Source organism: Lineus longissimus, chromosome 2 (genome assembly GCF_910592395.1).
Source record: "Lineus longissimus chromosome 2, tnLinLong1.2, whole genome shotgun sequence".
Classification (NCBI taxonomy): domain Eukaryota; kingdom Metazoa; phylum Nemertea; class Pilidiophora; order Heteronemertea; family Lineidae; genus Lineus; species Lineus longissimus.
The window spans coordinates 19,345,459-19,366,046 of NC_088309.1; the positions used below are offsets into that span (position 1 = coordinate 19,345,459).

General features: G+C 39.3%; 1 protein-coding gene across 5 annotated transcripts in view; it reads left to right on the top strand.

The window, feature by feature from the left end:
* The window catches only part of LOC135482737 (semaphorin-1A-like), a 73,064-nt gene that overhangs the window by 13,341 nt on the left and 39,135 nt on the right, over nucleotides 1–20,588 (top strand). For all 5 annotated transcript variants that reach the window (XM_064763059.1, XM_064763060.1, XM_064763062.1 and 2 more), the window contains exon 2: nucleotides 11,999–12,163. In XM_064763059.1, coding sequence (XP_064619129.1) covers nucleotides 12,013–12,163 — 151 coding nt within the window. In that variant the 5' untranslated portion in view covers nucleotides 11,999–12,012. The remainder of the gene's footprint in view (nucleotides 1–11,998; nucleotides 12,164–20,588) is intronic.

The following is a 20,588-nucleotide window of genomic DNA, read 5'->3' on the forward strand; positions in this document are numbered from 1 at the left end:
TTGACAAGACTGGTCAAGACCAAATTTCAGTTTACTCAGTCATGACAAATTTTAGTTTTTAGTAACCCATTTACTCCTATGCCCATCAGTCATGTGGCCAAAGATGACCAATCTGACTCGTCAGGGGACCAACCTGGATTGTCAAAATATCACCATAATATTAAGTACTCAAAAACATGGAACTTTGGCTAGTCGTTGTAGAAGTTTCCAATGTTGTCTTTTTCAGTCATATTGTGCATTTGATTCCTCCACCATTCAGATGGTTGGTATTTCAATTGCTCTTCCCTCAATTTGATATTGGAAAGTGCAATTCAATTGTATTGTCAAGCATGTGTCAAGTGGTTGGTTATAGATTTTCCAAGCCATTATTTCCGGCACTAGAGTTGACATTATATTTAGAAAAATCAATGATAATGAAAATTCTGATATGAATATGTGGTCCCCTCGCATTGATCATTATATTTTAAAGATATTTTGATGCCTGATTTTGGGTTGTGGTTAATCACGTTCAGATCTGATGTCATTGCTTGTGGACAAGTGTGAGAGACACAAAGAGGCTATAGAAGCACCCTGTGGGTGGGTGAAAGCTATCTGATTGTTGAATTTATTGTGTGATGTTAGATTTCCTGAGGATTTCGTTAGAATATGCTCAGTTGATGAATATAGATAAAGCAGAGGTAGGCCTCTGAGGAGGCATATCCCTTGTTCTTCATAAACATTATATGAATTATTGATTCCTTAAAGCGTCTTTAACTAGACAGATGCATTTCACTAACCATACCTTGTGCCAGTTTCTGCCTATTACATGTTCTGGTTATTGATAGATCTGACATCAGTCTTTATATAAACACTTGCCTAGACCCAAAAACCAATATTTTAAATACATTACAGCATTAGTTCTGTTCTATGGAAGGTTGTCAGTGCAGACAACTATAATTTCATTCTGGGAAGATCATCATTATGGTTGGAAGAGTGTGGTCATTTGCCAATCTAGCAAATACAGACGGGCAAATAGTAAAATTGATACGAACACGGAAGAGATGCCAAAGCAAATGAACCGATCCCAAATCCAAGGTCTGCAGTGACAGGTTCATTCATTCTAAGTCCAGAAGTGAGTAAATATGGTCTTGATACAAATGGCTCTGTATTCAGTTTATTCAGAATGACATGAATGAGAGCAAAAGGAAAGTAATAGCCCCCCCCCCCCTTCATATGATATTTCTCCAATGTTGGGGTAATCCTGTTCATACATGGACAGAATCGTAGCTACCATTTTGGAGAGGGTATCGTTGGCTCTGATACCTGTCATCTTTTCAGGGGGGGGGGGGGCATGGCAACACTTGAATCCTCACAGATACATTTGAAATAAAGGAATACTTTCGTAAATGTAATATAAAAGGTGTTGTCATCATTCTTACTTCATGTTACCAAAATTACCATTCTGACAGGGCAGTCAGACAGATGGTAATCAACAAGTCTGGTATGACAGCCTGTTTTTGACAACCTCCTATCAACATAGTGGGAGGCATCCTACTGTCACGTGATGAGTGTTTTGGTCAAGAGGGGACACTTGATGAGACTAGAGGACCACCCACAGAACATGCAAATGACAGCCTGACCAAACTTACACTTATATTAAGTATATTTAGTGTGACCTGATGTGACTGCGAAATATATATCCTTTGTTAGCTAGGAACTGTGTTTGGATCCAGGATGCCCACGTTCCAGGCCTGTTGTCAGTGGTTATTTGGCTTCCAGACTTTTAGATTGCCAAAGCTCTATCAGATTTCTGCCGGGAGGGGACTGGCCATGACCAGATGATCAGAGACCATGAGAGACGGTGCCATAGCGGGTCACTTGTCTTTACTCTTGTTCTTTCCTAATGGCCAGAGAGGGAACCCAAGACGACAGCAGAATAGCAACACTTGGGGTGGTCACATTCTGACCAGATTTGGGATGACGACAGGCCTGTTCACATCATGAAAAGGCAACGTATTCTGTACTAAAACAAAAATCGCTTTCTTTGACCATATGATCACACTCTTATTTCAATAATTTAAGCATTTCAACTGAATATGGCCTGATTCCTGCCTGACCACGGGCGATCTATAGATATGTAGACTCTAGTAACAGGTGTCTGTTGCATAGCCATTGGCCTTACTATGATAGGCCTTTCGTTAATTTGCATGCCGCCATTATCCTCAACATGGTGGAAACAGTAATTGATAATCATAGTCGATTAGTTTGATGGGATGTTAACTATCCCGTTAATATTGGCTGTGTCAACATTCAAGGAAATCGTGATGTAGATTACTGGTGGATGGTTGTTGAAGGAATTATAAGAGTGATTTCAATTTCAAAATCATGAGAGGAAAATGAAAATGGAGATGTTTTCCTTGTTTTGTGAGGTTGGTTAATCTTGTTCATATCAATTTTGTGTTAAATATGCCGGATGTGATTTCCTGTCCGACCGTCCATGGACCCAATGTGAATAAACCACTATGTTTAATTGTACATGCAATGGCGATTGTGACCTTGTAGGTCAAGATGTGTCCAATCAGATGAGGTATCCCCTTGTGACCTGGATGTTGAAGGTTTGAAACCAATGCACTTGTAAAAGTTTATTCCATTGTACCTGGTTGGTTAGTGATAAGAAAGATTGGAGCAAAATACCATCATGAGCAAGAATGGAACTGAAATGTCTAAAAATCCTAAATTTGACTGGGTTTCTCTTGATAATAGCAATGACAGTCTGAATGGATTTCACTTTCCTTCCCTCTGACACAGGATTGCCCTATAGTTGTAAAGAGCTGTACATGTACAAAACAAGACATCCCAAACTATTGTTTTGGCTAAAAATGCTTTTGGCAGTTCTGAGCTACAATGTTTATCGTTTCTTCTTGCACAAAATGCAATTCAGCTAATCTAGTTTAGATTTTTATCACATAAGATTCAAAGGTCCATATCCAAAGGTTTTATGTGAAGGAAGCTTTCTCTCATCCCCGATCTCCATCTGTAATCCCAGAAAGGATGGGAACAGCTTGAAGATTAAAATCTGTCAAAGGTCCAGAAATCATTCTGAAAATAAAGCATAATCTTGTTGATATTGGAATCCGTGTGTGTAGAGCAGCTTGCTTCTTGAATACCATCAACTCAATTGAAGCGAGTGGCACTTCTATCAATGCAGCTATTGAAGTTCCATATTCCGATAACTGTTTCTTTCCTCATGGTGCCTTCCTCGCGCCAGAGGGAATTCGGTGATGTTTGAATCGATTTTTGACAACTTTGTTACAGAAGACAGGCAAGTCTGTTTATATTTGAAACTCTGTGTGCAGAACTGCTCAAGTTTCACGCATTACTTTCACTTGCCCTTGAGCAAGATGGGTTTAACCTTGGGAAGGGTAACCATGCAGCTATTATTTTGTTCCCTTTCACTGACCAGTCATTGTTGTGTGCTCAGCCTCTAGTTACAGTAGACAGAGAGACCCGAGTTCAGCCTCTGGCCAAGGTGACAACACTACCATAACCCTTTTGTGGTTATTTAAGAAACTGTTAGAATCCAGTATATCTTACCAAAAGAATGATACGTAATTTTGTATGAATGAGGTTTGGCTTATGAGGTGTTTGATATATCTATGTTTATCAAGCGAGTGGACGATCTCTGTCAGATTGCAGAACATTTTCCCTTCAGTCAGTGGGTTGTAAACGGGATAGTAATGATATTTACATTGTCCAGCTTGGCAAAATTAGGAGTTCGCACTCATGCTTGGTGCCCTTTTACGGGTTTGAACTTCTTGCAAAAAAGTTTTGTCTTGTACTTTTATTTCCTTAAAAAACTGCCATTTACCAGCATAAAACTGTTGCCACTTTTAAATCCTTTGTCCCAGTTAAATCGCTTTGGGTTCTTTGTTGATACTGTTGATAAGTGGTTGATACGACCGCTTACGTAACTGTTGGCTCTTCAAACTTCTTCAGTTGAATGGGCCATTGTCTAAACCTGCAAAACAGACACTTTAGGAATGGGCTTACCCTGGTTATTAGGCGATGGACACTCGAAAATAACCCTGAATGGTGTCGGTGTGGAAAAAAATTAAATGGTTCCCTGAGGCGGTGTAGCGCTTCTTTTCTAAACTGATTGTATTGTTTGATTAACAATTGGAAAGGATTGGTTCAACTCCTAATGAACTCCCCTAACTTGTTCATCATGGCGGATTACGGGCCATATATTTGGCCAAATTATGTGTACCCCGTTTTATCATGACTTACAGCATGACTAGCGCTCCTTGACTTACATGTGTGCTTTTCTCTTCTTTTAGATTGGCGATGCTCTCTTCAGGGAAAACCTGTACTAATTTCATTCTTTACAGACAAGTCAACATTTCTTTGTCTTGAATGGTTCTGTTCACCACATTGTCTGCAAAATTGAGTCCCATCAGTTTAAGCTGTTCCAATGAATTTAGTGGCCCCAATGTGTCTGAGTATACCTGATCTCAACACACCTTGATGTCATGGGAAAGTCCTCTCTGAAATCGCTCAGAAATTGAATTTTCGAGAGAGAAAAAAGTCTAAAATGCCATGTCTGTTGGCAATGCATCAAGTCACCTACTGTTGCCTAAGTGTTGCAATAAGAACTATTGATGAATTAAATGGTTCAAACTAAATTTGTGTCAAGAGCATATTTTTTTGCCTAAATTTGTAACAGAGCTCTTTTACTGTAGAATATGGCAGATTGATGTGTAAAATTGTTCATGCATTCTTTTGACCCACAAGGTTTGTGTGCACCCAAACTTTTTGTGTACTTCGAATGCATTCCACTACAATTTCTGGAGAGGGTCGAGATTACGGTCATCACAGGTGCCTTATTGTTACAGGAATCGGTAATCCTTGTCAGATGCGATCAATATTGAAACAAGCGATTTCTAGTTTTACCCGCACCTGAGCTGTTTTTGACACAAATCGCAGCAAGCGCGATCGCAGGCCACAGCAACAAAAATCATTTGCAGGGCTCTTCTGTCTTCAATGCGTCCAAGTTGGTCTTGTTGGAAATAGTAAAAGAAATGTCCTCCTGTCTCCCGTGATCTTCCAGTGATGCCCAAACCAGTCTTTGTGGAACCAGTTTCCATGTTTCTTCTGATCCCCTGGCATGCAATTCAGCTTTCCAAGAAACGCCATTGCCAGATTTGACACAGGTGCAAGAACATGTCGGTAAATGTGGAAATATTTAATTGTTTGTCGGGAGGTTTTGCAAAAAGAAAGAAGTTACTCTAGTTTTACAAGATGTTCAGACCAAGCGCCGTTAGATAGAAGTGCAGATGTTTGTTTGTTGCCATTTGGTATGTAGAGGATACCAAGTTGTCTGTTGGTCATGACGTCATGTTTGCGTGACACTTAATGCATGAAGATAATGGTAAAAATGGTCAAATCTTGTCGTTTTTCTGTTCTCGAAACCCAATAATCTACGATCTACCATCCCTTACAAAATGTTTACTGAATCACTTGGCTATTTCTATTGGATATTTCTCAGTGCATTTGTCAATCCCCGATATGCAGAACAAGTGGAGCATAAACGAAATCGACCAAATTGCCAGCAGCAATTTTTGCTATAGAAAGCAAATCAAACAGATATTGCATTACCAAATTATTTTACTCCCTGGCAGGCTCAAATGACTAATTGTTCCAATTGTTGTCCCAATACTTCTCAAGGCAAGCCAAATCAAGTTCATCTGAGTCACACGTACCCTAGCCTCGAAATTCCCTGTAAGGGACCAATGGGTGTGGTTGATAAGAGTATGTTAGGCTGATATGAGAGCCGGCATCAAAGTTGACATAGGATAAGCATTGAGATACCTTTGGGGGAGATCTATTAGTTGATCTGTCGTCAGGTTTTCCCAGGAATCTGAACCGAAATAACAAAGGTAATTATAACCAGCATGACAAAGTGAGAGATACCAAATTTTGGAACCTGTTTGTCAGCTGTGTATGAGCAGTTTCTCACTTGTGTTCAAATTCATTTTGTTAGGTGACTCAATTTCCCATTTCAATTTGTTTAGTTTAATGCAATCTTCGGCATCTTGAAGTGATTTGAGTCAGCATGTGCATGAATTGAGCTGAATTGCGGCATGTTTTCAGTGGAAGTTGAAGGGGCTTGATATTTTGATTGAATCTGGAGTTAACTGGTGAATCACCGCGTATATCATCTGAGAAAATGCTCAGCTTGTACGTATAGTGCCAAATGAGGCTCTAATCTGAGTTCTTCTGAAAGATTTCGTGGTAGACCGGGGGTTTAAGTTTGAAGTCAGATGGAAACCCCTGCTGAAGTTGATAGTAGATTACAAACCCCCAACTTCAACTTTTATAAGATCACAAACACTCTCCTCGGCTTTCAGACTTAGTGACGTAGTTTGCGTGGCCTGCTAAAAAGGACTGCAGTGTGGGTGACTGGCTGAAAAGGACCGAACAGATCTCACGAAGTTGAAATGTGCTGTGAAGACCCTGCTCACACTCCGCCAGAATTGGAAGGTTCCCACCAGCTGAAATATGCATGATGCCATATAAAAATCCGATTTCGTGTTCATAGTCTTCCAAGAATAACTTTTGTGGGTATTAGTTCGGCTGTGGGGGTTTAATTGCTTTTGGCAAGTGCATTATGAATATCTTTATGATTTCTTTTGAAGGAACTGCCGTATTGGCGTGCCATGTGGTCTCTTTTCAATAATTGAACCTTTGATTTTCTCAGTTGCTGAAAGTGAAAGACGTGGGGAATGTAACGGAAGTTCAGTGGAATTGGCAATTGGTTGCAAAATATTTCATGAACGGTTCTGATTCATTGGTTCTGATGCATTTCCAGGTATTGATTTTGCAGGACATTGCATTTGGTGCAGGAAGGGTTTTTGTGTTGATCAGGTCTCAGCTTCAGCCTCAACATTCGGTACTTGACTTCTCGGACTATTTCTTCTGGCTCAGTTCTGTCCACACTCGTGAGTACTCAAAGGGAAGAGGACACTGTGAAACTTGGGTTCTGAATCCATCTTGCGAGTCATTTAAGGAGAGAAACTGAATCCAATGACTCAGATAAGAGGATGATAGTGCAGGTCTTGGATCAAACTATTGAATGTAGCAGATGCAGTGTGGTGTCACTCTAAGCTATCTGCATTGAAAACACTGCCAAAATTGGGCCTGATCTTAGGTTGAAGCGGTCCCAAGTGTTCCCATTCTTCTATAACTCTACCTGTGGTGATATTGTATCCGCTCGTTAAGCTCTATTTGAATTTTGTCGGCGACTGCGGAAGTAGTGCAGATCTGATTTCCTTGCCATTGACTTGCAGAATAGAAGCGGAAGAGGGCGAAGAATTGCGTTTAAATGAAGTTTTATTACCCATGTAATTATTCCTCCTATTTGGCATGCGAGGAAACAAAGTGCTGGGGAAGATATTGGGTAATAGCACCAGAGGGGAAGCAATTCCAGAGTAATATCCCGTTATGGTTGCGCAAATATCGCCAAGACTCACTTTGGCTTGTCTTCAAATGGGGAGTTTCCGGTTCCAAGTAATGTTTCTGTTTGTTCATTAAAGAGAGTCTGACTTGGAAAAGGGTGGTTATATATGATTACGTGATTATTATCTTCTGTAAGTAAGGAGTACCTTTGAGTAGCATATATTTCGATTCAAAGTCCTCAAGGAGTATTGGTCCTGTTTACTTGTCTCGCAAGGAATTCTGGTGCAATGAAAAGATCTCTTGTTGTCGGCAGGTTACCGATAGTTGCTGGGATTGACATTGATTGGAGTCGCAGCAATCAGCGATGCTTGTTGCATGCACTTGCAATAACCACAGCAGGTGTCATTTAAATCGCTTGTTTGCTGGGCTCTTTAGCATCAGAAGCACAGAAACATATTTATAACTTTCACTCTCAAAGGAACTCCTTTCCTTTCACCAGTCCTGCATCCTGATCGCTGTAACATTATCAATATACCAGTTTCAATTACATCCGTTAAGTGGTTAAAAGTCTCTGGTTAACCTTATATCAGTTGGTCTATGATCGGTATGAAAAATTCAGGCTAATCTGAACAGTGACACAGTGTCTAAGGCGTTAATGAGTACTATTGTGTCCTGGAGCTATTTCATATACCAAAGCTTGATATTCCATGCAGTTTTTCAAGCCGGAACTGATAAACCAGCTGCTACTGTGAATGAGACGATAAGAGAAAGAAATTAGATTGAATTTTTAAGAAGTGGGTGTTTAATGGCAATGGTCGGTGATAAATCATTCAGGATATAACTTGTTGCTGTCGTAAGAAAAATATTAATTTATCATTGATTTACTTCCAATGTACTTTCATTATCCTAAACGGGAAGGAAGGAATTTCACATTCTTTAGAAAACTGTTTTCATTCTGTCCTACTATCATAGCAACCATAAAACTGAAATATTTGTCACAGCAGCAGCAAAAGTAAGTATGGTGATCAAGGATGAGCCACTTCGAAATCGATCGAAATTCTAAACTCCGTGGATTACAGAGCAAGTCCAGGTTGCGGGTAATCTCGTGCTCTCCAGTGCGGTAGCCCATGATGGTTTCTTGTATTGACACAAAGATGTATGACACCTGTTTCTCAAAACATACAAAACAATTAATAAAATGCTTGTGATAATTTTTTAGGTTCGATACAACACATACACCTAAATCAGGTGCGGAGATTCATATGTCTCATCAACGTTTTGTAAGGTCTTGTATTTCTACGATGTATCACCAAAAATCAAATATTTGTGTCACTAGGGCCCACTGACAACTAGCTCAGATTTTGTATGATTTGTTTATGCCAAATCGCTGTCAACCAATCCCGAGGCATTGAACCAAAGCAATTGTCGGAACGGCTGAAAGATTCCCGCCTTATCTATTTTGCTATGGAAGCCTAAGGTATAATTATGTATCAATTGAAGACCCATCTTGCCTTGCTTGGAAGGAATGAGGGGTTGAAGTAAACTTAGCCTATATTAGATAACCAGGCCCTCTTGGACATATCTTATACATTCTTCCCCTGATTTACTTTAGGGGGTTACAAAGGCCTGGCGTGATTGTTGTTGGACTAAGTCCTGTTGGGTAGTTTAATGCCAACACTTGAGAAGGAAATAGGTGTCCGAGAATGTTTGCAAACGACCCGATTCTTTCTTTGATTATTTCGCTGTTACCAGATTGAAGGATTAGGGTATGTTTTACTGTTTTATTGTCACTGGAGATTATCTTAACCCATTCAGTTCAGGTTATAGTCGATATCACAAAATTTCGGATACTTTTGTTTGAAATGACGAGGATTTGTGAATTCAATGAAGAACTTTCCTATGTGCCAATATGGCTGACGTGTTGGATTTGGTCATGATTCCACAGATTCTAAATATTCTTTTGGAACCCGATTGATCGGCCATGCTTGTGTTTTTCTGGATATATAGTGGATGAAAACAACCTTTCAGGTTTTGGATAGTGCATGAGTTTATCGTTTACTAATTTTGTTATGTATTGATTCCGTTACCCAAATTCCTTTGATCTACAGCTGTAAACCATGAATTTTTTCGCGTCTGGGTGAATTTGCTCATTTTCAATTGGTGATGCCCCTATGATGACCTTCCCTAAACACATTTTATGAGTGTTTAGATTTTACCAGTATTTATTATAATAGTAATATAAACTGCAGATCAGTATGATATAATGTTATCACTCATAATGTAATGCATTCAGATTCTTCGTCATTCATGTTTCACTCATCTGGGCACACCGGTTAAAATGTGCTACAGTGACGTCCTTGATAAGAACCCAGTTCAAAATCAGTGAGGAAAGTTCAAAAAGTGAGGAAATCAGTGAGGAAAGTTCAGAAAGTGAGGAAATAAGCTCTCGATGCGTTCCTTCCTCGTGAGACTCAATTCATACCTTAGGTTCAGTTGTTATTGTTACTGCTCAGGACTTGATGTTTTAACTTGATTTTAACCTTTAAAAAAATAATTCACAATCTTGTAAAACCAGAACTCCAGTAGATCCTCTCTGTTGAGGACATCCTCAGGACTAACAAGAAACCCACAACAATTCACGACACAATAGCTTTTTTCCTTCACTAGCCTCAAACCCAAACCGATATTACTAAAACTAATCGTGTTTTGATCTCAAATGATGGAATGGTGTAGACAGTATCGAAATTTCCAATTATATCACTGTTCAAAGAAAAAGGAATTGTCTAAGTTGGGTTGTCTTTCCACTTTAAAGCTGCTTTGTGCTCATCATTATTGTCTTTCTATTTGGCACGAGTATTGTTCCTAAAGCAAATTATTGACAGAAGTACTTGATAAAGCTTTGTGAAAACAGCGCTGAAGCTCTCCCGGTAGTTATGATTATGGTGTAAATTGAGAGTCCGCAGCTCTGCCTCTTGTTTTGAAGTGGGCAAGGGTATCATTAACAGTGGTCATATCAATCACATTTTGTGGATCGATCATACCATATTTGTTTGAAGACGTTTAGACATCAGAATAAAGGAGTATCCCTAATGCTTATAGCCTAGGAGATTTGGACAACTGGAACTATGCAGTTCAACACTGGGACCCAATTTGCCGGAACTAGAACACCATTGACTTCCACTGATATCTCCAGCCTCCCACTGGAACACACATGGAAAGAAGTGGGGAAAAACTTTTGGATTGGACCTGCAACTGACTGGCCGCTGGGAACTTGCAGATGGAGGTCACCAAGTTGGTTAAAACTTTAAGAACACCACAATATGTCCGCATTCATGTACCACTACTGTAGAGTATTTTAGTAGCAGTATATACTCTCTATCATATCAACATGGAAAAAATGGTGGAATGCTAGTATTTTTGAACCTATTCTAAACACTTTTACACTCTTTAAGTGCTGCATGTGGAATTTCTTTTTCAAACACCTGTAAACCACCTACCAAGACATCGGTAGAGTTATCTTGTCGACAGATATGCCAGCAATACACCACTTATCTCATCTACCTTCACTTCATGCCTTCAACACGTTGTTGCGTTTTCATGGGGGCGGGAAAATCGTGTTTACCAGCGAAATCACAGGCACACATGAGCTTATTCTGTAAACCCTGACATTTTTGCAAGCAATTTATTGTCAAACATCTGAAGAAAGTGCATAAAGTTTAGCTGTTACGTTCTACCATTAAATTTCGGCGGCAGATGTGCTATTTAGTTTCAACCTGCCGCCAATGAAAATTAACAAATTTGCCAACTTTTAGCCTGTGAACATTCCAAGTACAACTCAATCTGATGAAAGGAAACCTGATAATCTACTCTAATGATATAGTAGTGCAATAGCGAAGTATATGAAACAGCTTCTCATATCTTAAAAAGTCTTATGTGAGTTATGAATGAATATGAGCAATCTTAAACTTGTCCAGCTCTGGTCTGTTCCTTGGCAGTCCAACACAGCCACAATCTGTTTTGTGTAAATTTTCTGCGTCCTTCACAATCTTGTAGGTTGTCTGTTGCACGCTGGCTCTAAAATTGTGTTAGTAATTGCGTATCAGATACCAAATTGAATCTTGTATAATGTGCATATGTGCAACATTAGGCAAGATCGCTGTAGACTTCTTTCTGTGAATTGGTAAATTCCTAAAAGCATCGCTAGCGATAATTTCATTAGGTCTCTATTCTACCGCACAGTTTAGCGGAAAACTTGCTCTGGAGGAAGAAAAAAATGTGTTACTGACAAAAGAAAATGTTTCTGTTTTCGTTTATGAATTCCCTATCACAATCAATTGCTGGCAGGGTGTTGTGTCAGTCAAATAAAAAAGGAATGCTGGCTGTTTTCTAGGATTCTGCCATTGGTCTATTATCTATGATTGTTTAAAATGTTTGTCTTCTGCTGCAGTCTTCTTTACAGTCGTTCCCACTCACTGGTTGTCATCTATGTTTCATTTAGGATTCTGACCCTTCTCATCCAGGTTCTTTAATGTTTTCTGACCATTTCTCCATCTTTTCTCTTCAGAGTCTAAATGAGCCATGATGTTGATGTCGAGGTGTGACCCGTACAGGGTGTGGTCATGGACTACACAGCTGACGGTTCTCATCTTCATCTTGGTCATCGAGTGCCCGAGAGATGCGTTCGGCTGGCATATGAGCTATATTCCAAATTCACATGTAACAGTAGATGGTAAGTATAGAATTCACTTATCAAGTATAGAATTCATGTACTGTAATCTGATAGATCATCTAGATTTTACCATCGCGTCAACTCTTATGAACCCTGAACTCCCTACTTGCATCAGTGGGTGGCCCGCAGGATGCAGAAATGCTGCAAAAAATTATACCCTTGGTTCAAATTTGTGCAATTATCAAACCAAAAAACTATACATCAACGTCTGCAGAGCACAGTCTGGCAGCCAGGTCCCAGTCACCCAAGACTTGGGATTGAAAGGGTTATGGTAATGGTGTGTTGACCAAGATTGTCTAGACAAGACTGGCTTGATTCGGGGGACCACATCTCATGCTAGTAATTGAAGAAAAAGACCAGAAACATCTGCTACCAATAAAAAACAAGTATTGTTAATCAAAAAGTCTTTTTCACTGTGGGTGTTATCGTTAACTACTAATTTAATTTGAATTTTTGTATTGTCTGCCTCATCAGGTAAGAAACTGACTTTCTTTAGTTGTGTGGGGGAGTTCCTCTACACATCCTATAGAACAAAAACCAAGATGTGATGGGCCATTTCTGTGTTCGATGTAATACTACTTCGGTTTACTGAAAGATAATACTTTTATAGGGTTAATTTCTTCTTTAAAACAAAAGTAAAAGTACTTTCTAAAGACATCCGCCTCTTCAAAGTTGAGTAGTTCACCCAATTATCAAATCCATTATAAACGGGTTACTTGATTGACTTTCTATACTAAAGGAAGATATATGGTGATCTAAATTATCTGATATTTTCTGGGTTCCCGCATTGGATTTCACTTGAGTTTCCTCTGTTATGACTTGGTATTGGCAAATAAATATGTATGGCTCAAGAGGCTTCTCAAAGAAGACAGAGAGCTGACTTCCTGGCTGAACTGAATAGACTTGTCGCCATAAAAATACATCTTGACACACAAGGCATTGAGATCACAACATTCTTTCAACCGCCTCTGAATTGGCCTGTTCATGATGCCAAAATATAAATATTTCTCATGTTTTATATGTCTTCAAATTATTTCTAGTGCATACAACTAATGACTGCCAATGAAATGTTGACCAGTCGTTTATCTAAAAGATATAGGCATGCTATGCTAGCACGCCATAGATCTGAAGGTGAACTATTTTCAGGAGCTCTCCAAAATAAGAAAAAATGCCAGTCCATTAAATCCTGCTGGGACCGAACCCCACAATCATGAAAGCTGATAAGATTTTTGTACCTCCCTGTAATGCATACAGGCCTTTGGTCATGACCAACAATTGGTTGAACACTTAGCCTTTTTACGGTGCGGTTGTCATCATGCATGAATCGGCAATAACCACCACTTAGCACGCTTTCAAGGGACAAGATAGGACGATCATCATTACAGGCCCCCTATATAGAAATATTCACTAATGCATTGATGGATGTACGTGTTACATGCATTGCAATATAGGACAGTGTTACGTAATCTTATGTTGCTGTGTCGTTCACAGTTTCTGTCCAACACACGTTGACAAATGAACAATACATCAATATCAACTGTGAATTCGATCTGATTGCGACCATTATTCTCTCATTGGGAATAAAGTGCAGTCTTGATTTCGTAAAGACCTCGGCGGCCGTTTGGTGCCTGCTCCTCCCCGTAGTTGTACACTGTGCTAAACTAGCCCGATTACCAATTTGTTGATATGAGTTTATTACTGATCAATTTGTAAACAACACCATGATTGGGTTGATCATGTTTTATAATCGGCCGTCAGAAAGGTCGGACTGTTTTGTCACGATCGGAACAGGATGTTGAAACTTTTGGAATCTGATGTGCCGAGAAGTTTAATTCATCTGAATGGAAGTGGGCATGACTTTTCAACCAAAATCTGCATTAAAACCATTCATGTGTGCGGGGGGGGGAGGATTTCCTAGGGATTTATTGTGGTTACCTCCTTCCTCGAAGGGTTAAATTCCATTCAGAAAGATCCTTGGTTAAAATGTCCTTATTGGCTGAGTATGGAGTGTGCAGAAGTGACACCACGCAATCCTGATTACCAATCAATTCCTCGTGGATCGGTGACTGATTTGATCTGTCAGCGGACATGATGGCTGATCAATCTCGATCCGACAATGTATGTGATTACTGTTGCATATCACAATGCATTGAGAAATGTACTTGCTCTTTGGTTTACCCTTTGAGGCCCTGGACGATTTAGAGAAAATTTAAGCAGAAGGTTGTGACGCGCCGCACTCAGAATCAACCTTTGGCTTAATGTACGTTGTCACTGCTTGTTGTACCAGGGAATGTGCAATGAAGACAATTGTAAAAACGAAATAAGTCTACAAATTCACAAGGAAGCAGCTTATGGATGTTCAGCCAGTGAAGATATGTTCCATCAACTTTAGATGTCTTGTTCGATCCTTTATCTGCTAGTGGATTGAATTCAATTGAATTTGAAAGCCACCCGTTCCAAGATCAATAGTTTCTAATTTGACTTCTCATTTCAAGTTATATGTTCCGTTAAATCATCAGATGAGAACTGCACACATTTACCGTCGGCGGTAATTCTCTTACTCAATTCTTCAACAGGATTGCAGCTGAGTCAATCCTATCTCCTTTCCTTCATCAGGAGCATAAGGTTGTTGAAACTGGATTCCAGGGAAGAAGCGTATTTTTCCGATAATGACCATTCAAAGATTTTTTGTTCGAATTTCAGGTCAAAATAAGTCTCTGAGGTATTTGATTGCCTCACACTGAAAACCCCTGAATTTTTTTGGAGTTTACTGCCAATATTCTCGACAATAAAAACAAACTCCTCAACCTAGTTGTGTACAATGAAAAAATATTTCACAATCCCTTTTATAGTATTCAGAGTGACCCAAATGAGTATTTGGGATAATGGTGATTTCACTGTACTTCGCTATTGTCTTTGTACATTTCATGTGGACACAGCATGTTGGTGTGGATGTATTCGTGGATTGAAACTGACTTGGGGGTGATTGGATATTGCGAATGCGTTGGAGGATCGCTCGGGTCACCATCCAATTTGAATCACTCGGATCAGGTATTCCCGCTAGAATTTCAATCAACAGGTCCAATCAGCGGGATGTCAACACACCAGCAGAAGGTAGTCCAAAATAAATTGGAACAGGTTAACCCTCAGCTGGTGTGGTGACATCCAGAGGGGCCCTGTTTCACTTTGGTTGCCATGTGCAGAATGTCAACAGTGGCAATATGGTAATTGTCTGAATTCATTTCATTTCAACCTAGGGGATGTTTTTCAAACAAAAGTACTTCAAAGTTGGTATTAAGGCTACGAGTGCCACCCTGTTGTGGTGACATAAGGAGGTCAGGGCCGAGGAGGACATCGCTCTGTGCCAGTATGAGGCACTGTCACTGAGCAAGGAGCTATTATCAGAAAAAACAGTTTGAAGTGACAAATAGCCTGCATGTCCTTTTAATTGCCGCATAAGTAGACAGTTACCTTAAACTTCATCCCATTTCAAGGGAAGGATCTAGGGTATGATTTGCTTTTTGCTTGTAATATGGGAATAAGATGTACTTGATATCTTCCTATTGGGCCAATTCTTCTGGTAGTTTAAAAGTGAGCTTGCTTTCTGTCATGAGTGAATAAACAAGATCTGTCGATTCTGTAGAATCATTTACCTTCGTGGAAACTGCACCAATATGCACACTGGCTTTGTGAAAATGCCAGAGAAGTATAAACTAGAACGAACTCAGCAGGGACCAGTCATATTTCCCTATATATGATTCATGATATTATCGTTAGCCGATGGATTAATTAGTCCCGTGTGAATGGCAGCACAAATTAATTGCTATTCCCAACATAAATATGGACCAATAACAAATCAAATCACCGCATAACATTTCTTTGTTGCGATAAAGACGCACATAGTCGTTGACACTTCTGTTTACGCTTTTACTACTGCTCAATCAATGGCGGATCCATAACTATTGATTGCGTTTGTGACTGATGAAGTTCAGATGGTGTCATAACCCAGATCGATAAGGTTGGCGAACATTCTTAATTCATTTATGTTCATCAGGATGTCGTGTGTGGGTTGAGAGCACTATAAGATCGGACATGGCTCCAATTTGGTTGACGTAATTCTGGCCTGTTCATGGGCTGCATATAGTCAAAGCTAAGGCCCTTGGATTGTTAATGGGTGAAGCCTATTTTGAAAAGGGACGAAATGACTAAATGAACTTTCCTCGCTGACAAATGTTAAGTCTCGTTGTGCTTCAAAATACTGCAGTTCTCTCTTCTACCTTCTTTCGATGACGTCAGCATCGCTGCTAACAGGTGGTTGATAGGCAGGACCATCATCATACTTCAGGTAAATCAAACCTTCATCTGAAACAGAGATAGCTCCGGAAAGTAAACAGTTTGGCTATCATTACCATTGCCATTCTCACATTATGCCATTTTAGAAGCCATTGATATTTGATTGGCTAATAAGAGGAACTAGTTTTCTCCTTAAAAAAGCACAGTTTTCCACTGGAAACTTTCAGGTTCAGACTTTGAGGTTATTCAAGAACACTGCTTTTGCTTATTCGATTGATTCTTTAAAACCACAATTATGATCACGACCATCAGTCTCTATGTAATTGCACTATCGCGTTATTGCCAATTTCCAGTACTTACTTGTGATATGTCAATTTCAGTGCGAACAACAATATTCTTGGTAAATGCAATGTCAAGTCAATTATCGACTTCTCTGAATTTGTTGCGTCTGTCTCGATGAAAATTTGCGTTAAACTCAGTATAGAGGTCTGTCCTGATTTCTCGCTATGAAAAAACCCCATTCCAAAATGTGACAGGCAATTTCAGCAAATCTCAACAGAATTTCTTGCTCCTCCTGAACCTGTGTGTCCAAAAAAGCGCAGCAGTACCAGTGTCTGGAAAAAGACCATCACCCCCCGAATAGGGATTTTATTTCATTCACTGAAACCTTTTCATTATTTTGTCATGGTTTCAGTATCGACTTTGATGTTTATGAATATTTTCGACAAAATGAAAAAATTTCACTAGCTGAATAAATCCTATTTTTCTTTTCAACATTGATACAGAGCGAGTACCCTGGATTTCTTGTGGGCTATGAATGTTGGTTTAATCCGGTGGAGGGGGGCTTCAGTTGTATCATATATTGGATGAAATAGTGAGTATTCAATGTCATGCTCTCTATATAGGAGTAAGATAGGGATTTTGATAAAATTGGGACCTTGATTGAGCCCCCATCAATAAATTCTTCAATATTACGTACGTTTTGACACTTCCCTACATGCAGACATGAGTCATCCGAATTCGTATTATCGAAATTTTCTGAATTGATGTAAAATGTGTTACCTCAGCATGTGATGGCTTTTATGTCATTTATGAAAGTATGTGGCCAATTGATATGTAACTTGATGTAACATTATGTGATCTGCAGCAAAGATTTTCATACACTATCTCATACATAATTATGTTGTATGCATCAGCCTGTTAGAAACTATTTGTTAACCCTCTCTCATGCAAGACAGTTAATATGAAAGTAAACTGTGGAAATGTTAAATGTTAGATGACATTTTTCTCCAAAATTATCTCACAAAGATTTCATAGTATTAGTATTGACTGGGTAGTATTGTTGGGTAAAGTATACTGGCAATGTTAGTTTTCTCCTACAATACTACTGTTCAAATATAAAAAAGTGAACAATAAACTATTGAATGAATGTGTCGTGTTTAATTTCAATAAAATACTTGTATCTAGATTGGAAAATATTATCAAACATTTTGACATGTCCAGACAGTTGTGTCATAATTTGACTATTCCAAGACATAATAATGAGTAACTTGACAAGATAACTATCTGATATAACGATCCTTCACTAGTCTCAAGTAAGGGTCTTAGTGATATCATTTAGACTCAATAGGCCTACTTACAAGACGGTGAGGGCACAGAGTAGGCATGTCGAAGTTTGTCACAACCAGGCCTTTCTTCCAAGTGAGATTTATCCATGCATTGAATCTGGCGTTAAAGGTCACAAAAACCCACACCAAAAACGCATATACAGTACTTCGTTTGTTCCCGGGGCAAAAGCCTAAATGTCAAACCCTACAATGCAGTAATAGTGATAAAGAAAAACTTATTGATATTTACGAGAATTTATTGTGAAGACATTCGGTTATTTCGTTTCAAATTATAGTACTTGTAGGCCTTTTCATAGAAAGACAGTAAGACTAGACCCTACCCTAAACCGATTATTTGCCCACATACACGGAATATTGGCACATTTCCCAATCACGTGGCCGGAGGCCCTTGCTCAGTGGAGCATTGACGTGATTGATCTAGTCAAACTAGCGACGCAAACAAGTATTGCTCGCCAGGGAAGGCTCCTATCTCAATATTGAACTTGTTGACGATTATTCGCTTGTAGATCAGAGTTTGGATTCTTGTCAAATCACTGATTTACAAAACGAAGGAATTGAAACAAATCACCTTCTCAATACGCTTACCATTTTTACTCGTGGAAATATTTGCCTGTTACCTTCCTGTTTGTCTTTCATGTTTACATACTTGTAGAGATGATCGCAGGGTAGTTGAGTAAGAAGTGGGAGCGTTCACCATTGCTTCCTTAATCAGTAGAAATGAAACTCGATTTCCTCTTCAATGGGCCGGAAAGAAGAAGTGAAACTTGACTCTTACAATGAGGCACAACTAATAACTGATTCAATTAAGATTACTTCTCCCATGGCTGATTAGATATCTAATGATTTAGATCATTACACTTGGCTAGTGATATCTCTGCTATAAAGGGGGGTAATTGAACCATTTAGCTGTCATCAAACCCATAAGTGATAAATGCAATCAGCAAATGAGCAAATGAGCAATGTCTGTCGCTGTGACGGAACCATGACAACTTCAATTCAACCAATCGGTGGCCACACACCAACCGCAATTGTCATGTAGTCATGGCTTTATGTCGCAGGTCACAGTGACAAAAATCACTCATTTGGTTGTGCTCCACAGACTAGAATTGTATGCCTTTACTTCTTCTTCTTCCATGTTCCAAGCTTTACTTCACTTGGGAAAGAAAGCACAGGCGGTGGATGAGCGCATCACAAGCCTACCCTGCTATACAGAAAGGAAGAACCGTACCAGTAGCATACCCTGCTATACTGACAGGAAGAACAGTGAAAGTGGCTATGTCATTTGTTATTTTGGGTGACAAGTGCACATTGTAATGCTGGTGGTGGCAGATAGAAATTTGAGTTTGTTGGTGACATGAACCATTGTCTCCTGGTGTGATGATGAGTTTCAGTGACCATGGTCAACCTGCCAGTATACTAAACCATCACAATGACAATTGATGACTTTCCATTGACATGAAAAATGTGGGACTATCATAACAATTACATTTAATTGTATTCCAGAGCATCACGTTGCATCACCCATATTTTCCAATTCTTCTCAGTGTACAGCTGATTTAGTATTCTACTCCTAGTTAAAACATTGCGTTTACCAATAAATAATATTGATATGATATTGATTTATAGTGAAAATATTTGCGAAGGCAACCACCACTGTTGAGTGTTGTATTATTTCTGTCTGGAGATTAGCGTAAAATGCAAGGGGGCGGGGACACTCCTTTAAAATGATTTGAAATTTCATTTTCAACATGCCCTGAAGCCATCTTATTGAATTGAACTTTGAAAAATAAGGTATCATCAGAGGCATGAAATTCAACCCCCACAGTTCTTTTTTCCAATTCAATATACAAACCAATCCCAAGTACAGACGACATAAAAATCTGTTGTTTCATACTGGCACATCTACCAACCATGGCCAACTGTCCAAGGTCATCTTTCATGACTATGTTATGGCTCTGAGAAGTTCAAGCTGTAAAAACCTTTTAGATTCTGTCCAGATCAATTCATACCTTGGACAAAGAATCGTTGTATCTTTTTAATGTTCGCTTCCTAAACATTGTCAAAACACACTGTTCATATTGAGCAACACCAACCAACCCAGGGCGTATTGTTTTCAAAGATTATCAATCGCTTGGGGAAGTTTTCATTGCTCCGATATGTCAGACCTCTCAGCATCAATATCAATCTACACCTTCAGTTCAAAATCGCTGTAGCCTGATGATGCTCCACACATAGTTTTACATCAGCAGATTACTCAAAGTACAACGTGTGCACTATAGCCTGGAGCATTATTGTCTTCGCAGATTACAGTGAACCGCTTGGGGTAGTATTCGCTGTTTCGATATTTCAGATACTGACGAGATTTAGTTATCGCTGCACATTTGTTTTCCGAGGTGGATATTGGAAATGATTTGATTTGTTCCTCTGTGTTTCACGCTCGATTAGATAACGTCTGTCGTGCGTTTTAGCGATAATGCTCCATTAGTTTTATTGGGATATGACAG